Here is a 13,439-nt window from a genome sequence, read left to right on the forward strand (position 1 = left end):
AGACTCTCCATTCTGCACTCTCTGCAGCAGAAACACAGCGGTCCTGCTTTTAGGAGTCAGTTGTCAAATCAGAGGATGCTCCTATTTTACGGTCTTGTCCTGCGTGACTTTTCTGGGCGAGGGAAACCCGAGCAGAGCAGCACAAACCCTTTTGGGACCACTAAACTTGTTGAGAATCAGAGATTGCAGATGGAAAAGTATCTTAAAGCGGTCAGAAATATTTCTTCTGCCACCACAGAAAAAGTTAACCTCCCTTCAGAAAACAGTCCAACCCCTTTACCCCTGTATGGACACCTGCAGGTCATCATTCCCAATCACAACACACTTTTACTTGAGCGACCTTCGTGTAAGACATGCCCCTCCCATAATTGATTGATTGTTTAATTTTGGCATCATGTGTCCCCTTTACCCTAGTTGCCCGCCCCCGCCCGCCCAAAGTGTATAAACTCCTATTAAAGTTCATTTTGTTTTTCCAGTGAGACAATAAAGAAAATAGTGCTGCGAATTTTAACTCTTAGCTAAGGGAGCAATAGGACAGATTCTAGCAAGTTAGGGGGAAATTGTAATCCACCTGGCACTTGCTTGTTGCTGTTTCTCTTCTGGCAAGACATGAAATGTCCCAGAGGCCTGGTAATTACTCCAACAACTGGAACCTCGGATGTAAACCCGCATTCTACAGTTCCTCAGTTCCACTCAAACCACGAACAAAGCGCTTTTTCTCGTCAAGATAATCAGTTGGCTCACTCCAGCCGCTCCCTTCTAGATAAGGTCTCTTTTTGGAAACCAGAAAAGCTCAGACCAATTCAAGGTTCGCAGCAGCATCTGAGAGGATCTGGCATTCCCTCCTTTTCGGTAACGCACAGTGCGGCTGTGAAAGGCTGCTCTGTCTTATCTCTTGGCTTACCCTTGAAACCACCTGTCTAAGGGAGGGAAGCTTACAAACACTCCTCTCTCCTCTTCTTAGAATGCCCTTTGCATGTTGTGCAAACAAAGAAAACTAAATTATTCTGTTTGTTTCTTTAATGTAATATCATTACAGCTTCCTGGCCTTACTCCTGCACTGATGCTGGGGAGCATATTTCTTTATGCTTTGCTGCTGCTTTTCTACTGAACAACCACTATTAAATTACTGAATTGCTTAGCCTTGAACTTCACAATGTTTTTACTATGTTGACAGGAGAAGACTGGAGTTTTCCTGAACTCTGCATTGATGCCTGTGTTCTAGCTGGGATATTTTTATGACTCATTTGTACTTTAGCCCCATGGCAATGGCAGAATATCCAGCATTTTGATGTTTTCTCCAAACAGCCTGAATATATTCACAAGAACTACAGCAAGAATTCCCCCCCCCCCCTTTTTTTTTTAACTAGATGGTTCCAGAGACAGCAAGCTGCTTTCATACTGTATCTATCTGGGAGCTGTGAAATCACTGCCTCATTGCACATCCTACACTTCCTCAAACTACCACTTTCTTCTCTTACGTATCTTGCTAAAGCAACAATTTGGTTGGAGTGCGCTTTCTCATTAATTTAGCTAACCGAGCGATTCATGAACCGGGGTCAGAGTAAATGCCAATCCACACCAGGGAACTGTCTCATATTACTCGGCGTGTGTGTAAATGACATCAGTCTGTCTCAGGGCTGAGGGTTACTTAAGTCATTTTAAAATGTCAGTAACTGTCTGAAATGCTGCTTTCAATCCCCCTGCCCTCTTAGTAGTAGGATATTCTTGAGCAGTATTTGTGAAAGTGATCTGGATTGCACTGGGGGGAGGGAACCAGCTCTAAGAGAAATGATCAGAGAAATGCAGGGCTGGAGGGGACCTCGAGAAGTCAAGTCCAGGCCCCTATGCTGAGGCAGAACCAAGGAAACCTAGACCATCCCTGACAGGTTTGTCTAACCTGTGACAGAGATAAGACCCACTCCCCTGCCATGGAACATTGTTCTCTTTGTTGTCATCCTACAGCAGACCAATGGTCCTTCAGCTTGGGTACCTAGGCGCCCACAATGATAAATACCAGATACTGTGGGGAAGGTGTTCAATAATCCCCATAACACACCCTCCTGGGCAATGACTTGACTGAAGTACATGGACAGAGGCTCTTGTGATTTTTTTTTTTTAAGCTGTAGATGATGTTAGTGTTAATGTCCGATCCCTTTAATCTACATGTCCATCCAGCCTTCAAAGCTGGTAAACCCTGGTTGAGCCAGAGAGTAGTTTGTTAATCTGTGATCAAGTGGAGAAGGAGGTGGGTGCAGAGGGAGATTCCTGAATTTACTTAGTGTGTTATTCTCTTTTTCCCACTGATGCTTCTACTCAATAAGAGTGTAGCTTTCAGCTCCCTGGCCAGTGCTGATCATCCAGGCACGGTAAAGGGCCAGTAACCCTGTTGTCCAAGAGTGTGTGAGCTGCCATAGGAAAGGATGCTGAGAGATCAGCCATAGCGGCACACCCCGGTCTGCAGGGGTGGGATTCCTCCTTTGAATATGAGTGGACTTTTGAGTTGGTGCTGTGTGTCGTTTCCTGTCTGAAAAATGGGCTGTCGGTCTTCTGGAGCTGTAACAGGTTGGTTTCAGCTGTCGCAGTTCTCCAGGCAGACTTAACAGGAATGGCATCTTCGCTGAAGGTCTGGTGGAGCTACGTGTGCTAGCACATACAGGCTGGAGGTTGGTGAATAGTTCAAGCACCCTTTAATAATACTAGTGGCTGACTTCAACTCTGTGTTGATTAAGCTGTGTGCGGTGACTGTTTACCCCCAAACCGCAGAGCAGTATTCATTTGGAGCAAACAGCAGGGCCGAAGCAGAGGTACGAAGGCCCAAAGGGTCTGCTTTGCAGGAAATTCCTGATAGTTTTCATATCAAGGCAGTATGAGAAGAGACCTTCATTTTCAGGTGTTCCAGGTGGGGCCAGTATGTCAGGCTACGGTTAGTTTTATTCCCAAGTATGTGACAACTGGTCAGAATGGCAATAACCATCCTTGTACACCAATATAGATGGGTTGATTGGCAAGACGATTGTTTAGATGGAAAGTAGTTGGTTCTGCCTTGTTTTCACTAAGGATTAGTCTTCATTGTTGGAAATAAGTGGTCAAAATACCATGTTTTGGCTGAGATTCCCTTCAGTGCTATGGAAATCATTTCCAGTGTCTGCAATACAAATGTCATCAGCATACGCATACTTCTGGGCCTGCATTTCAGGAAGGTTGCATGAGTATATAGCGAACAAAAAGGAGGCCAAAACTGGCCTTTGTGGAAGGCCATTGCAGAGACATTTTAAGGTGACTGATTTTTTTCCCAACTTGCAGAATGAATCTTCAGTTACTAATAATTTCTCAAATGAGCCGCACCATTGGCCAAGAAAGAAAGAGAATAATTTACAAGAGCTTGGCAATCAGCCCGATGTGCCACACAGTGTCCTAGGCTGCCATCAGGTAAAGACTACACCACCTTTCTTTCCTGACTCAAACACATTTTCTGTGTCTTGAGTCAGACAACGTACCTGATCTTGCGTGCGTTGTCCCCGCTGAATCCAGCCTGAATGCAAGGCAGCTGAGGGTTTGTCTACACTACCGCACGGGGTTGATCTAAGATACGCAACTTCAGCTACATGAATAGTGTAGCTGAAGTCGACATACTTAGATCTGTTTACCACGGTTTCTTCACTGCGGTAAGTCGACAGCTGATGCTTTCCTGTCAACTCCACTTGCGCTTCTCATTCTGGTGGAGTACTGGAGTCGACAGGAGAGCGCTATAAATCGATCGCTGCCCGCCGATCCAGCAGGTAGTGTAGACAAGTCCTGAGATCGACTACCTTATTATTCCACCTCAGGATTAGTCTGTCAGTTTATAGGTAACACACAGCAGAGAAATTGGTCAGTAGCTCTTCAGGTTTATCAATGATTTCCCGGGCTTGGGAACAGCTATGACCTCTGCTCTGCACCAGACTTTTGGGATCCTAAGTACAACAATTCAGAAAACAAAGCAGCCTGCTTTTGATGATTGGATGAACTTGTGGATGTCACCAGGAGCCTTGGTAGTCTGCAGTTGATGTGTGATCTTGATTTTGATCAGAGAAAGGAGTCATCAGGTTTGTTTCCACACGTAGAGCTGCTATCTCTCCACAACCATCATTTGAACTGCATGGCTGAAAACTTTTGTCTTCATTAGGATGTCTTCCATTGGCCACCAGCTGAGATGCAGTGGAGTTTGCTGTGACTGGGTGTTCCTTCTTGCCCAGACTGGAATATCCACTCTGTCTCTGAATAGTTTTCCAGGTTTTGTGATCACAATGTGTGAAGACAGTGTTTTTTCCCATTGCTCTTGTCTGTACTTTTGTTGAAAACCTCTTGTTCATTCTTGGCAGATTTAAATTCATGATATAGTCTGGTTGCATCAGATGACCAACCAGGAAGGAACTGTTGATGAAATCCCAAGCTTTGTATTTCTTTGTAGCGGCTAGAACTTTATTGCCGTAAGCTTGGTATTCAGCACTGATATTGTTCTCAATATCTGATTCCGACTCTTTGTCCACAAGAGACTCCAATTCAGATTGGAACAGGCCCTACCTTGCCTTCCAGAAATTCCATCGAGGCTTCTGGAATTTGTATGCCTGTTTTGATCAGGCATGGCCAATGCTGAGATCAGCAGTGTCAGTCTCCTCATCAGGTCCGAATGATGTTATCGAATGGCAGGCTAATGACTGATATTGGGGATTGTTGTGGGATGGGAGATGAAATGGTCTGTTCTACTACCACTCTGTTAGATATGTGGGCAGAAACAGAAGGTTTATATAACACGCAGTGTGCTCCCGAAATGAGTTGATTCTGTTATGGTAGTGTCCAGTGACCCCAGTCAAGATAGGTGGCCCTGTTGTTCCAAGTACTGTACAATCGTATTGGGAGATATGTCCCAAAGAGCATGCAATCTAAAGGCCTTCACTCGTAGTGCTGTTCAGAAGAACAAATGCCATGTTTCAGTTATTTGGGGGGATAACAAGAGCCTTGTTGTCTTCTAGGATGGGCTTGGGAGAGAAGATAAAGGAATGGGGAAAGTGAAGAAAAACTGATTAGAGAGACTAAAACATGCTTGTAATAAAATTAAACTTAACCTCCTCTCCCCTTTTTAGGCTAATAAGTCCACTGGCATTTAATCAGCCAAGGAAATCGTTATTAGTTTGTAAACACAGGGAGTGTCCTAAAGTCGTGTTGGTCTTTACAGCACCGTTAGTGTGAATGTTGATTTGCGGATGTTATAAATAACAAACTGAGGAGCTAACAATTATACTTGTAGATAACACAGTGGTAGAGACCGCAACTGATCAGATGATGTGGGTGGTGCTGACAGACCACGGAAAGGTGATCAGAGTGTGATGAGGAGAGTGAGTTCTTGGTAGGTTTTTCCCTTTGAGCCCTTTTGATGACAATTAATTGAACTGTTGTGTTACCTGCTCCAGTCTTAGGGCTGGTCTACACTGGGGGTGGGGGGGAAATCGATCTAAGATACGCAACTTCAGCTACGCAGTCGAAGTATCTTAGTTCAACTTACCTGGCCGTCCTCACGGTGGCGAGTCAACTGCCACGGCTCTCCCGTCGACACTGCTTACTCCTCCTGCCGAGGTGGAGTATGGGCATCGATTCGCGGATTGATTTATCACGTCTAGACGAGACGCGATAAATCGATCCCTGATATATCGATTACTACCCGCCGATCTGGTGGGTAGTATAGACGTACCCTTACAGGCGCCAGTTCAGCCATTTTTTGAAAACATTTAGTTTTAAATTTAATTCTGAATTGCCTGACTCGCCAGTGTTGTTTTTAGTAACTACCCATTTGAGTTTTGGCTTTATTAACAAAACAGCAATCAGGGAACATAAATAAATAAGCTCAAACTTCCCCAGACTTGGCTGCTCCCAGAATTCCTCTCAAGCTGCTCAGCCCACATCGTAAATGACCCTCGCTTCCCCCCCTCCCCCTGAGCCAGTCCCCATATCCCTTGTATCCACAGGTAATGAGCCACCTGCCTCAGTGAGTCAATCAAACCTTTCCCACAAGCAACCAGAGTAGAATGTTTCAGGCAAAGCCTGTTACGCTCCTTCATGTCCCTAGTCACTTATAGGGTTGCCAACTTCCTAATCGCACAAAACCGAACATTCTTGCGCCACCCCCTGTCCCGCCCTTCCCTGATGCCCCGCCCCTTCTCAGAGGCCCAACCCCCACTCACTCCATCCCCCCTCTCTCCATCGTTCACTCTCCCCCACCCTTACTCACTTTCACCAGGCTGGGTCAGGGGGTTGGAGGGTGGGAGGGCTCTGGCTGGGAGTGCGGGCTCTGGAGTGGGGCCGGGGATGAGGGGTTTGGGGTGGAGGAGGGGGCTCAGGGCTGGGACAAGGGCTTGGGGTGCAGGAGGAGGTGAGGGGTGTGGGCTCTTTAAGGGAGTTTGGGTGCTGGAGGAGGCTCAGGGCTGGGACAGGGGGTTGAGGTGTGGGAGGGGGTTCAAGGTGCGGGCTCCAGTTGGGCAGCACTTACCTCAGGTGGCTCCCAGAAGGGGCCAGCATGTCTAGCTCCTAGGTGGAGGGGCTGGGAGATCTGCAGTTCCTGGCCAATGGGAGCTTCAGAGCCGCCGCTCAGGGCAGGGGCAGCACGCGGAGCCTCCCTGACTGCCCCTCCACCTAGGAGCCGGACATCCTGGCTGCTTCTGGGAGCCATGAGGAGCCAGGGCAGGCAGGGAGCCTCACTTCCTTAGCCCCACTGTGCCGCCGACTGGACTTTTAGTCAAAAACTGGACACCTGGCAACCCTAGTCGCTTAACTGAGCGGTGTTTTTTTCTGTTGTCAGCTAGGGATTCTGCTGCTTACTGCCTTGATGACCGGGGAGATGGGAACTAGGTTTTCTTCTTGGCTATAAAAAATCTTGATATTTGAATTATCCAGCTCTTTCTGGAACAAAATCCACAGATCCTGAATCACTGTGGTTGACTTCATCCACGCTGCTGTGAGTCAGACCAACACAGCCACCTCCGTGTTCTGCACTGCAAAGGTTACTTTTCTAATTGGCTGAGTCAAGGTGTGTGGTTGCTGTCAGCCTTAAAATAGAGTGACTTCATATGTGCATGGGAGGTGGCATCCTCCAAAACGTGCTGGGGGGAGGGTGACATGTATGGGGACTCATCCCACCGGGTACTTTGAAAATGGGATTTGATTTAAAAGTTAGTGTGTGTTATGGAGACACCCTAACCCTCTGCTTCCCAGCCTTGTTTTGTTGGAGTCCCTGACCCCCCTTTTTTTTATCGTGTTGTTGTGCAGTCATGTGCTGTTATTTCTGCAGGACCTCTGGGGAGTGAATGGCGTCTGATCGTGTAATTAAATATCGTCATAATGCTTATGTGCAAGGAGGCAAAATGAGTTGCACTGGCCGACTTTGGCATTTCCTGCCTTTTGAGCGCTTCGAGTTGCAACCTTAATACTTTCTTGGTGTGGGGTGTGGGCGTTGTATGGGACCATACACGCCCTGTGTACCACTGGCTGTCAGATATACCATGAGCAGTACTCATCGCCCTCAGGCAGTAAGCTGGTCGTTTCACCTAATATACAGTGTAAAGCTGCTACTGCCAAGCCTTGGAGGAGGTGTGGTGTCTCAGCTGGGAGGTCACTCCCCTGTGGTGGAAAAGCCTGCACCTTGTCTGTACTGAAGCTTCCACCAGTTGTCACCATCAGTGGAGAATTCCAGATCCGAATTTTGCCAGTGCAGCCTCAATACATAATATTTGTTACATTTAGATGGCATGATCTCGGGGTAACTTTGTTCTATATCTGTGCAGTACTAGGCTTGCTTATGGTGCTATACGTACTATATGTATAATAAATCATCTGGTGAAAACCTGTCTTGCAAATGCCAAAGGGAGCCTCTTGTGTCTGCAAAGGGAACACCACCTGACTAGGAAATGTGTTGGAAAAGGAAGGCCTGATTAATGGTGCAGTGGTTTTATCTTGCATGCAGACAATCAGGGTGGATTTGATTTAAATCAAATTTATTTTAAATCATGATTTAAATCACTAGTCAGGAAGACTCAATTTAATCATGGATTTCTACATCAAAGTGCATTCTTGTTGGTTGTTATAACCTTAGTACATATTCTTCACAACTCAGAGATAGATGTGGGTTTCATTTTTAGAAGGTACTCACTAGAAATTTTTAAGTGATTTATTTTGAAAACTTTTCAGATTAGTTTTACAGCTATATCAGAAAATGAATGATTGATTGGTTATTTCATTTACCAAAGGTAATTGAAGCAGATATTTATGAAGTCATTGGGAGGGGAACTATCTCCAATTCAACAGGTTAATCATTAATATTTGGAGGATTTTCTTGCCATGCTGTATTAGGAGGAGAACATCACCAGACAGACATTTAAATTGTTTTATTTAACTAAAACGACGACCTTCTGGATTTTGTTCTTCAACAGCAAGCTATAATATTTTAACAAAACAAGCATGTGAATTTTTGAATTTAGTTAAACATTCAATTTTTTTTATATCAGGTTTGTTTTTGTTAAAATTGTTTTTAATTAAAATAGTTAAATGAAATATTAAAAAAAAAATTAAATCGACTATGTCAGCCAGGTCAACATGAGAAACTAAAAATTTTGTACTTCTAATAAGCCCTTGCTTCCAAGGATCTCGCAGTGTGTTACAAATAAGCTTCACATGACCTTGGGGAGTAGATGTTATCCCTGTTTAATAGATGGGGCGGGTGGAGAGAGAACCAAGGCTCAGCGATTGAAGGTGGTATTTTCATTCCCATTCAGCTTGGGCCTATCTCTGCTCCCATTGAAGCCAATGAGCAGGCTCCCTTTGTCCAAGGCTGCAGAGTCAAGAATAGAATGTAGGGGTCCCAGTTACCAGAACTGGGTATTACTGCTAGACTACGGCGAAGTCAAACTGTCTTGAAGACAGTGGGCCTCTTCACCATTATACTAACCCATCTGTGTTGCTCCACTGATGCAAAGGAGCTGTAAAGCTGGGGGATGTTATCAGCTGGGAATTCCACCTGCGCAGAGAGCATGGCTGCAGCATCTCTTCATGCCGGTTGCTAAAATTGCCCCTTGGGGCCACTGCCAGGAATAAATCAAAGCAGACTTGGGGATGCTCTAAATGTACACTGGAAGCCAAGCCACCTTTACCCCTAGCTCTCTTGGGACAGACCTTGCACCAAGTACAGGGTCCAATTTGTATTCAGAAAAATCTGAGGACGACCCTAAAATAAATCAAACTTTGTTACCTTCTCCTAGGAAAAGTGGGTGAGCGGGAGCTAGGGATGAAAGTGGTCCCGTGGACCGAAGAGCTACATTTAAAAACTCCCTCAGGGATTCCCAGCTGGCACGCTGGCTCCGAACACAGATGCTGCAGTGGGGCGCGGCTGTTCTCTGAAATGAAGGGTTGTGACTGGGTGTGTTTTCTATAAACACTTTCAGTTTGGAGTTACAGAGCTGTCAGATGAGGTTGACTCTTTAACGTAATTGGTTTGATATTTAAACACTTTCCCATTCTCTAAGGATTCACACCATTTTCCTTTGTGAGTTCCTGGGTGCATTAAACTATCTCAGCTTGGCCTATGAATCTCCAGCAAATATGGTAAAAACAAGATAGTGGGGATAAAAAGCACTAGCCACACCCTTCTCCACTACGTATTTTCAGTCCGGTAATGCCTGTTACTGACGTCCAAGTATCGATTGCCATTGCCTATGGGAACCTGTAAACGTGCATCAGACATTTAAACTGTCTGTCCTCTACACTCTGTGAGGGGGTGATGGAGGATGAGTTAGGGAAGTATTTGCCAGTTGCCTGTAACACTTTGTACTGTTTAACAGGGAAGCGGTAGATTCTATAGCATAGTGCATTGCATGTAGTAGCACTGTGTGTGTGGCTTAAACTTCGGTTCCAATCAGAAGAGGATGTAGCTAATACAGCGCCAGGGCCGACTCCAGCTTTTTTGCCACCCCAAGCGGCGGGAGAAAAACACAAAAGGATTGAGCTCCCGCCGAAGTGCCGCCGAAGAAGAAGAGATGTCGTGAAGGACCCGCTGCCGAAGACCTGGACGTGCCACCCCATTACCGGACGGAGTGCCGCCCCTTTCTATTCGCTGCCCCAGGCACCTGCTTCCTCTGCTGGTGCCTGGAGCCGGCCCTGTACAGAGCATATGGGCTGTGCCTTTGGAGCTCTTGGCTATAAGCAGAGCATTATGTGCAGAGAACAGACTTGGGAAAGGCTGAAACTGTGGGTTTGTGATGAGTATATTGAATAAACCTTGCACAGCCTGTAATAGCAGATGGGTAAGTGCATCACAGCAAGCCCAATTAAGGTAACATGAGAGGTGGGCTGCAATTTATAGTTAAGAAGGTAACAAAAGCCAGTTCCTCATGAATGCAAGGAATGTTTTTATTTGACATTTCTTCACTCTGTTTTCTTGTGAAGATTCCTTTCCAGCTGGGGATTTTAATTGGGGACTTTCAGATCCTAAAGCAGGAACGCTACCTTTTGAGCCGAAAGATGATCTAACATCCTCTTTTAATTGTCTGGCCACTAAAAGGAAGAGACTGGTAGAACTAGAACCAAAATCAGTCTTTCAGTGTATCACTGTGTGCTCAAGAATGACCTATTCTTACCATCCATGGTACCCCCAGGCAGCAGCTACGTGCTTGGAGCCTGCCTGTAAAAACAGGCCACCTAAATCATAGAATCATAGACTTTAAGGTCAGAAGGGACCATTATGATCTGACCACCTGCACAACGCAGGCCACAGAATCTCACCCACCCACTCCTGTAACAAACCTGTGTCTGAGCCATTGAAGTCCTCAAATCATGGTTTAAAAACTTCAAGGTGCATAGAATCTTCCAGCAAGTGACCCGTGCCCCACACTGCAGAGGAAGGGAAAAAAACCCCAGGACTTCTGCCAATCTGCCCTGGAGGAAAATTCCTTCCTGACCACAAATATGATGATCAGCTAAACCCTGAGCACATGGGCAAGACTCACCAGCCAGACACCCAGGAAAGAATTCTCTGTAGTAACTCAGATCCCAGCCCATCTAACATCCCATCACAGGGCATTGGACATATTTACCGCTAGTAGTCAAAGACGAATTAATTACCCAAATTAGGCTGTCCCATTATACCATCCCCTCTATAAACGTATCAAGCTTAGTCTTGAAGCCAGATATGTCTTTTGCCCCCACTGCTACCCTTGGAAGGCAAATAGCACAGAACAGGCCACAGAGTGCTGCAGTTGGGCACGGAACGGCCCAAACCTTGGTCTCGTGTGTGTAACTTACATGGCTGCTCTTGACAACTGAGTCCTGAGCTACATGTGTCCACCCTTACTGTTATGAGAGAAGGTGAAAATCTTAAATTAGGTAGAAAAAGTTACAGAAACTAAGTTACTAAGCACCGATCACTATTTTCATAGAATGTAATCTCCCCTCCCTTCCCTCTCCTGCTATAGGCAACCTGGTTTTCTTATGAAAATGAATCCTTTGCTTGCATGTGACAGAGCAAAGCTTTTTTGGTCCAGTCTGAAACCTCCATCTGTATTTAATTTTTGTCTAATTAAAAATCATTTTGATTTGGTGGGAAAGTTTTGCTACCAAACATGTGCCAGCTTATTGCAAGACAGGAATTTTCATTTAGTTAAGTAAGCACTTAAAAAAACACCCTTGTAATGAAAGTGCCTTGATCGCTGATGCTACAATAACATTAAAGCTATTTCAGATACATAGAGTGACTTAGTAGTGAAAAATTAATTGCAGACAATATTCTTATGGCAGAGTGACTGACTTTTACTCCTCTGTAAAATCTCTTGATGTACTCACTGTTTAATGCAGACATGAGAGAGTGTTATAATTTGTAGTAATTTAATTGGGCTGATTGATTTCTGCCTGGTTCAGTCTTGGTACTATGTGATATTCTAGCAGCTCAGCTTTGGTAAGCTGGGTACTGTCCCAGGAGATGAGTAGGGAAGAGAGGTGAGCAGTGGAGCTAACATTAGGAAGATGTGTGAAGTAGGGAAGGAAGGAGTGAGGAGTTTTGGAGGGGCCTGCTAGGTCACTCACTGATTCCTCACAAGAGAGCTGAGTGAGACAGTCGATGGGTACGTCTACATTACCCGCCAGATCGGCGGGTAGTGATTGATCTATCGGGGATCGATTTATCACATCTAGTGTAGATGTGATAAAATCAATCCCTGATCACTCTGCCGTCGACTCACCGCCATCCTCACAGCCAGGTAAATCTTAGCTGAAGTTGCGTATCTTGGGTCAACACCTCCTCCCCCGCAGTGTAGACCTAGCCTCAGGCAGGGACAGTCCAGTTCATGACTAACTCGCTTTATTAGCTCCCTAAATACTTAACTGCAACATGCCCTGCACCTGTACCTTAATTACACTTGCTTTGATGCACATTACTTGCACACTACAACACTACATCAGGCTAGACTTTCAAAAATCTCAGCAGACACAGTTTTGGCCAGACTTTCAAGAGAGCCCAGCACGTTGAGTACTGAGCTCCCCTGAAAATTGGGTGACACGTGCCACAGCGGAAGCTGCTAGTTACTGAGCTCTTCGGAAACTTTGCATCTCTCTGCTGCCGTGTGGGTGTTGGTCACAGATGCAACATGACTGTGAAACAGTGCAGGAGAAATACATTAACGGTTGTGAGGTGATCCGATACCATGGGCGATGGGGGGCAGGTAATCACCATAAACAGAGGGGTAATTCAGTTTTTGTATCATCATTTGTATTCGACTTGTGCGTAGTGGGCTTCCCAACCAAGCCTGGGATTTCATTGTGCTAGGTCCTGTACAAACATATGTCTTCTTTATACCCGAGGATATGTGGTGTATGTACAGGGCTGTAATGTCCATGCAGAAATATGAGAGCTGCCCTGTTGCTTAGGGGGTTTCTTGTCTTCCTCAGAGCAAATTGGAGCATTGGCAGATCAGCACATAGTCCATGTTGCCTGCGGGGAGTCTCACAGTGTGGCACTCAGTGAGCACGGCCAGCTCTTTGCCTGGGGTGCAGGTAGTGATGGACAGCTCGGGATCACGACTAGAGAAGATTCTGTGGCAGTACCAAGGTAAAGTTTACAGGAACCAAATGCTAAAGTTTTCACATGCAATGTATAAAGTTAGATCTTCTAGTTCTTTTTCCTGGGCCTGTGTGAGTCTTTTCATGAACTTCAGTGGCCCTCCTTGTTTTAAGAGTAGTAAAGGCAGGACTTTTCTCCCCATCCCTATTCTGGTTATCAAGTCATCGAAGCCCTTTGGTTTTGGTTTTTACTGGAAAAAATCTCAGGTTTTGCAAAAGCTATTTGGTTTCCACTGATTTCTTCTCTTCTTTCCACCCACCCCCCGCCCCAAATTAATTTTGGACCACTCAGGTACATGAAAATG

At 45.6% G+C, this 13,439-nt stretch overlaps 1 protein-coding gene across 2 annotated transcripts in view; it reads left to right on the forward strand.

Annotated features, from left to right (window-relative positions):
* Positions 1-13,439, forward strand: part of HERC3 (HECT and RLD domain containing E3 ubiquitin protein ligase 3) — a 100,244-nt gene that overhangs the window by 28,359 nt on the left and 58,446 nt on the right. For both annotated transcript variants that reach the window (XM_045019364.1, XM_045019365.1), the window contains exon 3: positions 12,964-13,123. In XM_045019364.1, coding sequence (XP_044875299.1) covers positions 12,964-13,123 — 160 coding nt within the window. The remainder of the gene's footprint in view (positions 1-12,963; positions 13,124-13,439) is intronic.

This window comes from Mauremys mutica, chromosome 5, assembly GCF_020497125.1.
Source record: "Mauremys mutica isolate MM-2020 ecotype Southern chromosome 5, ASM2049712v1, whole genome shotgun sequence".
Classification (NCBI taxonomy): Eukaryota; Metazoa; Chordata; order Testudines; family Geoemydidae; genus Mauremys; species Mauremys mutica.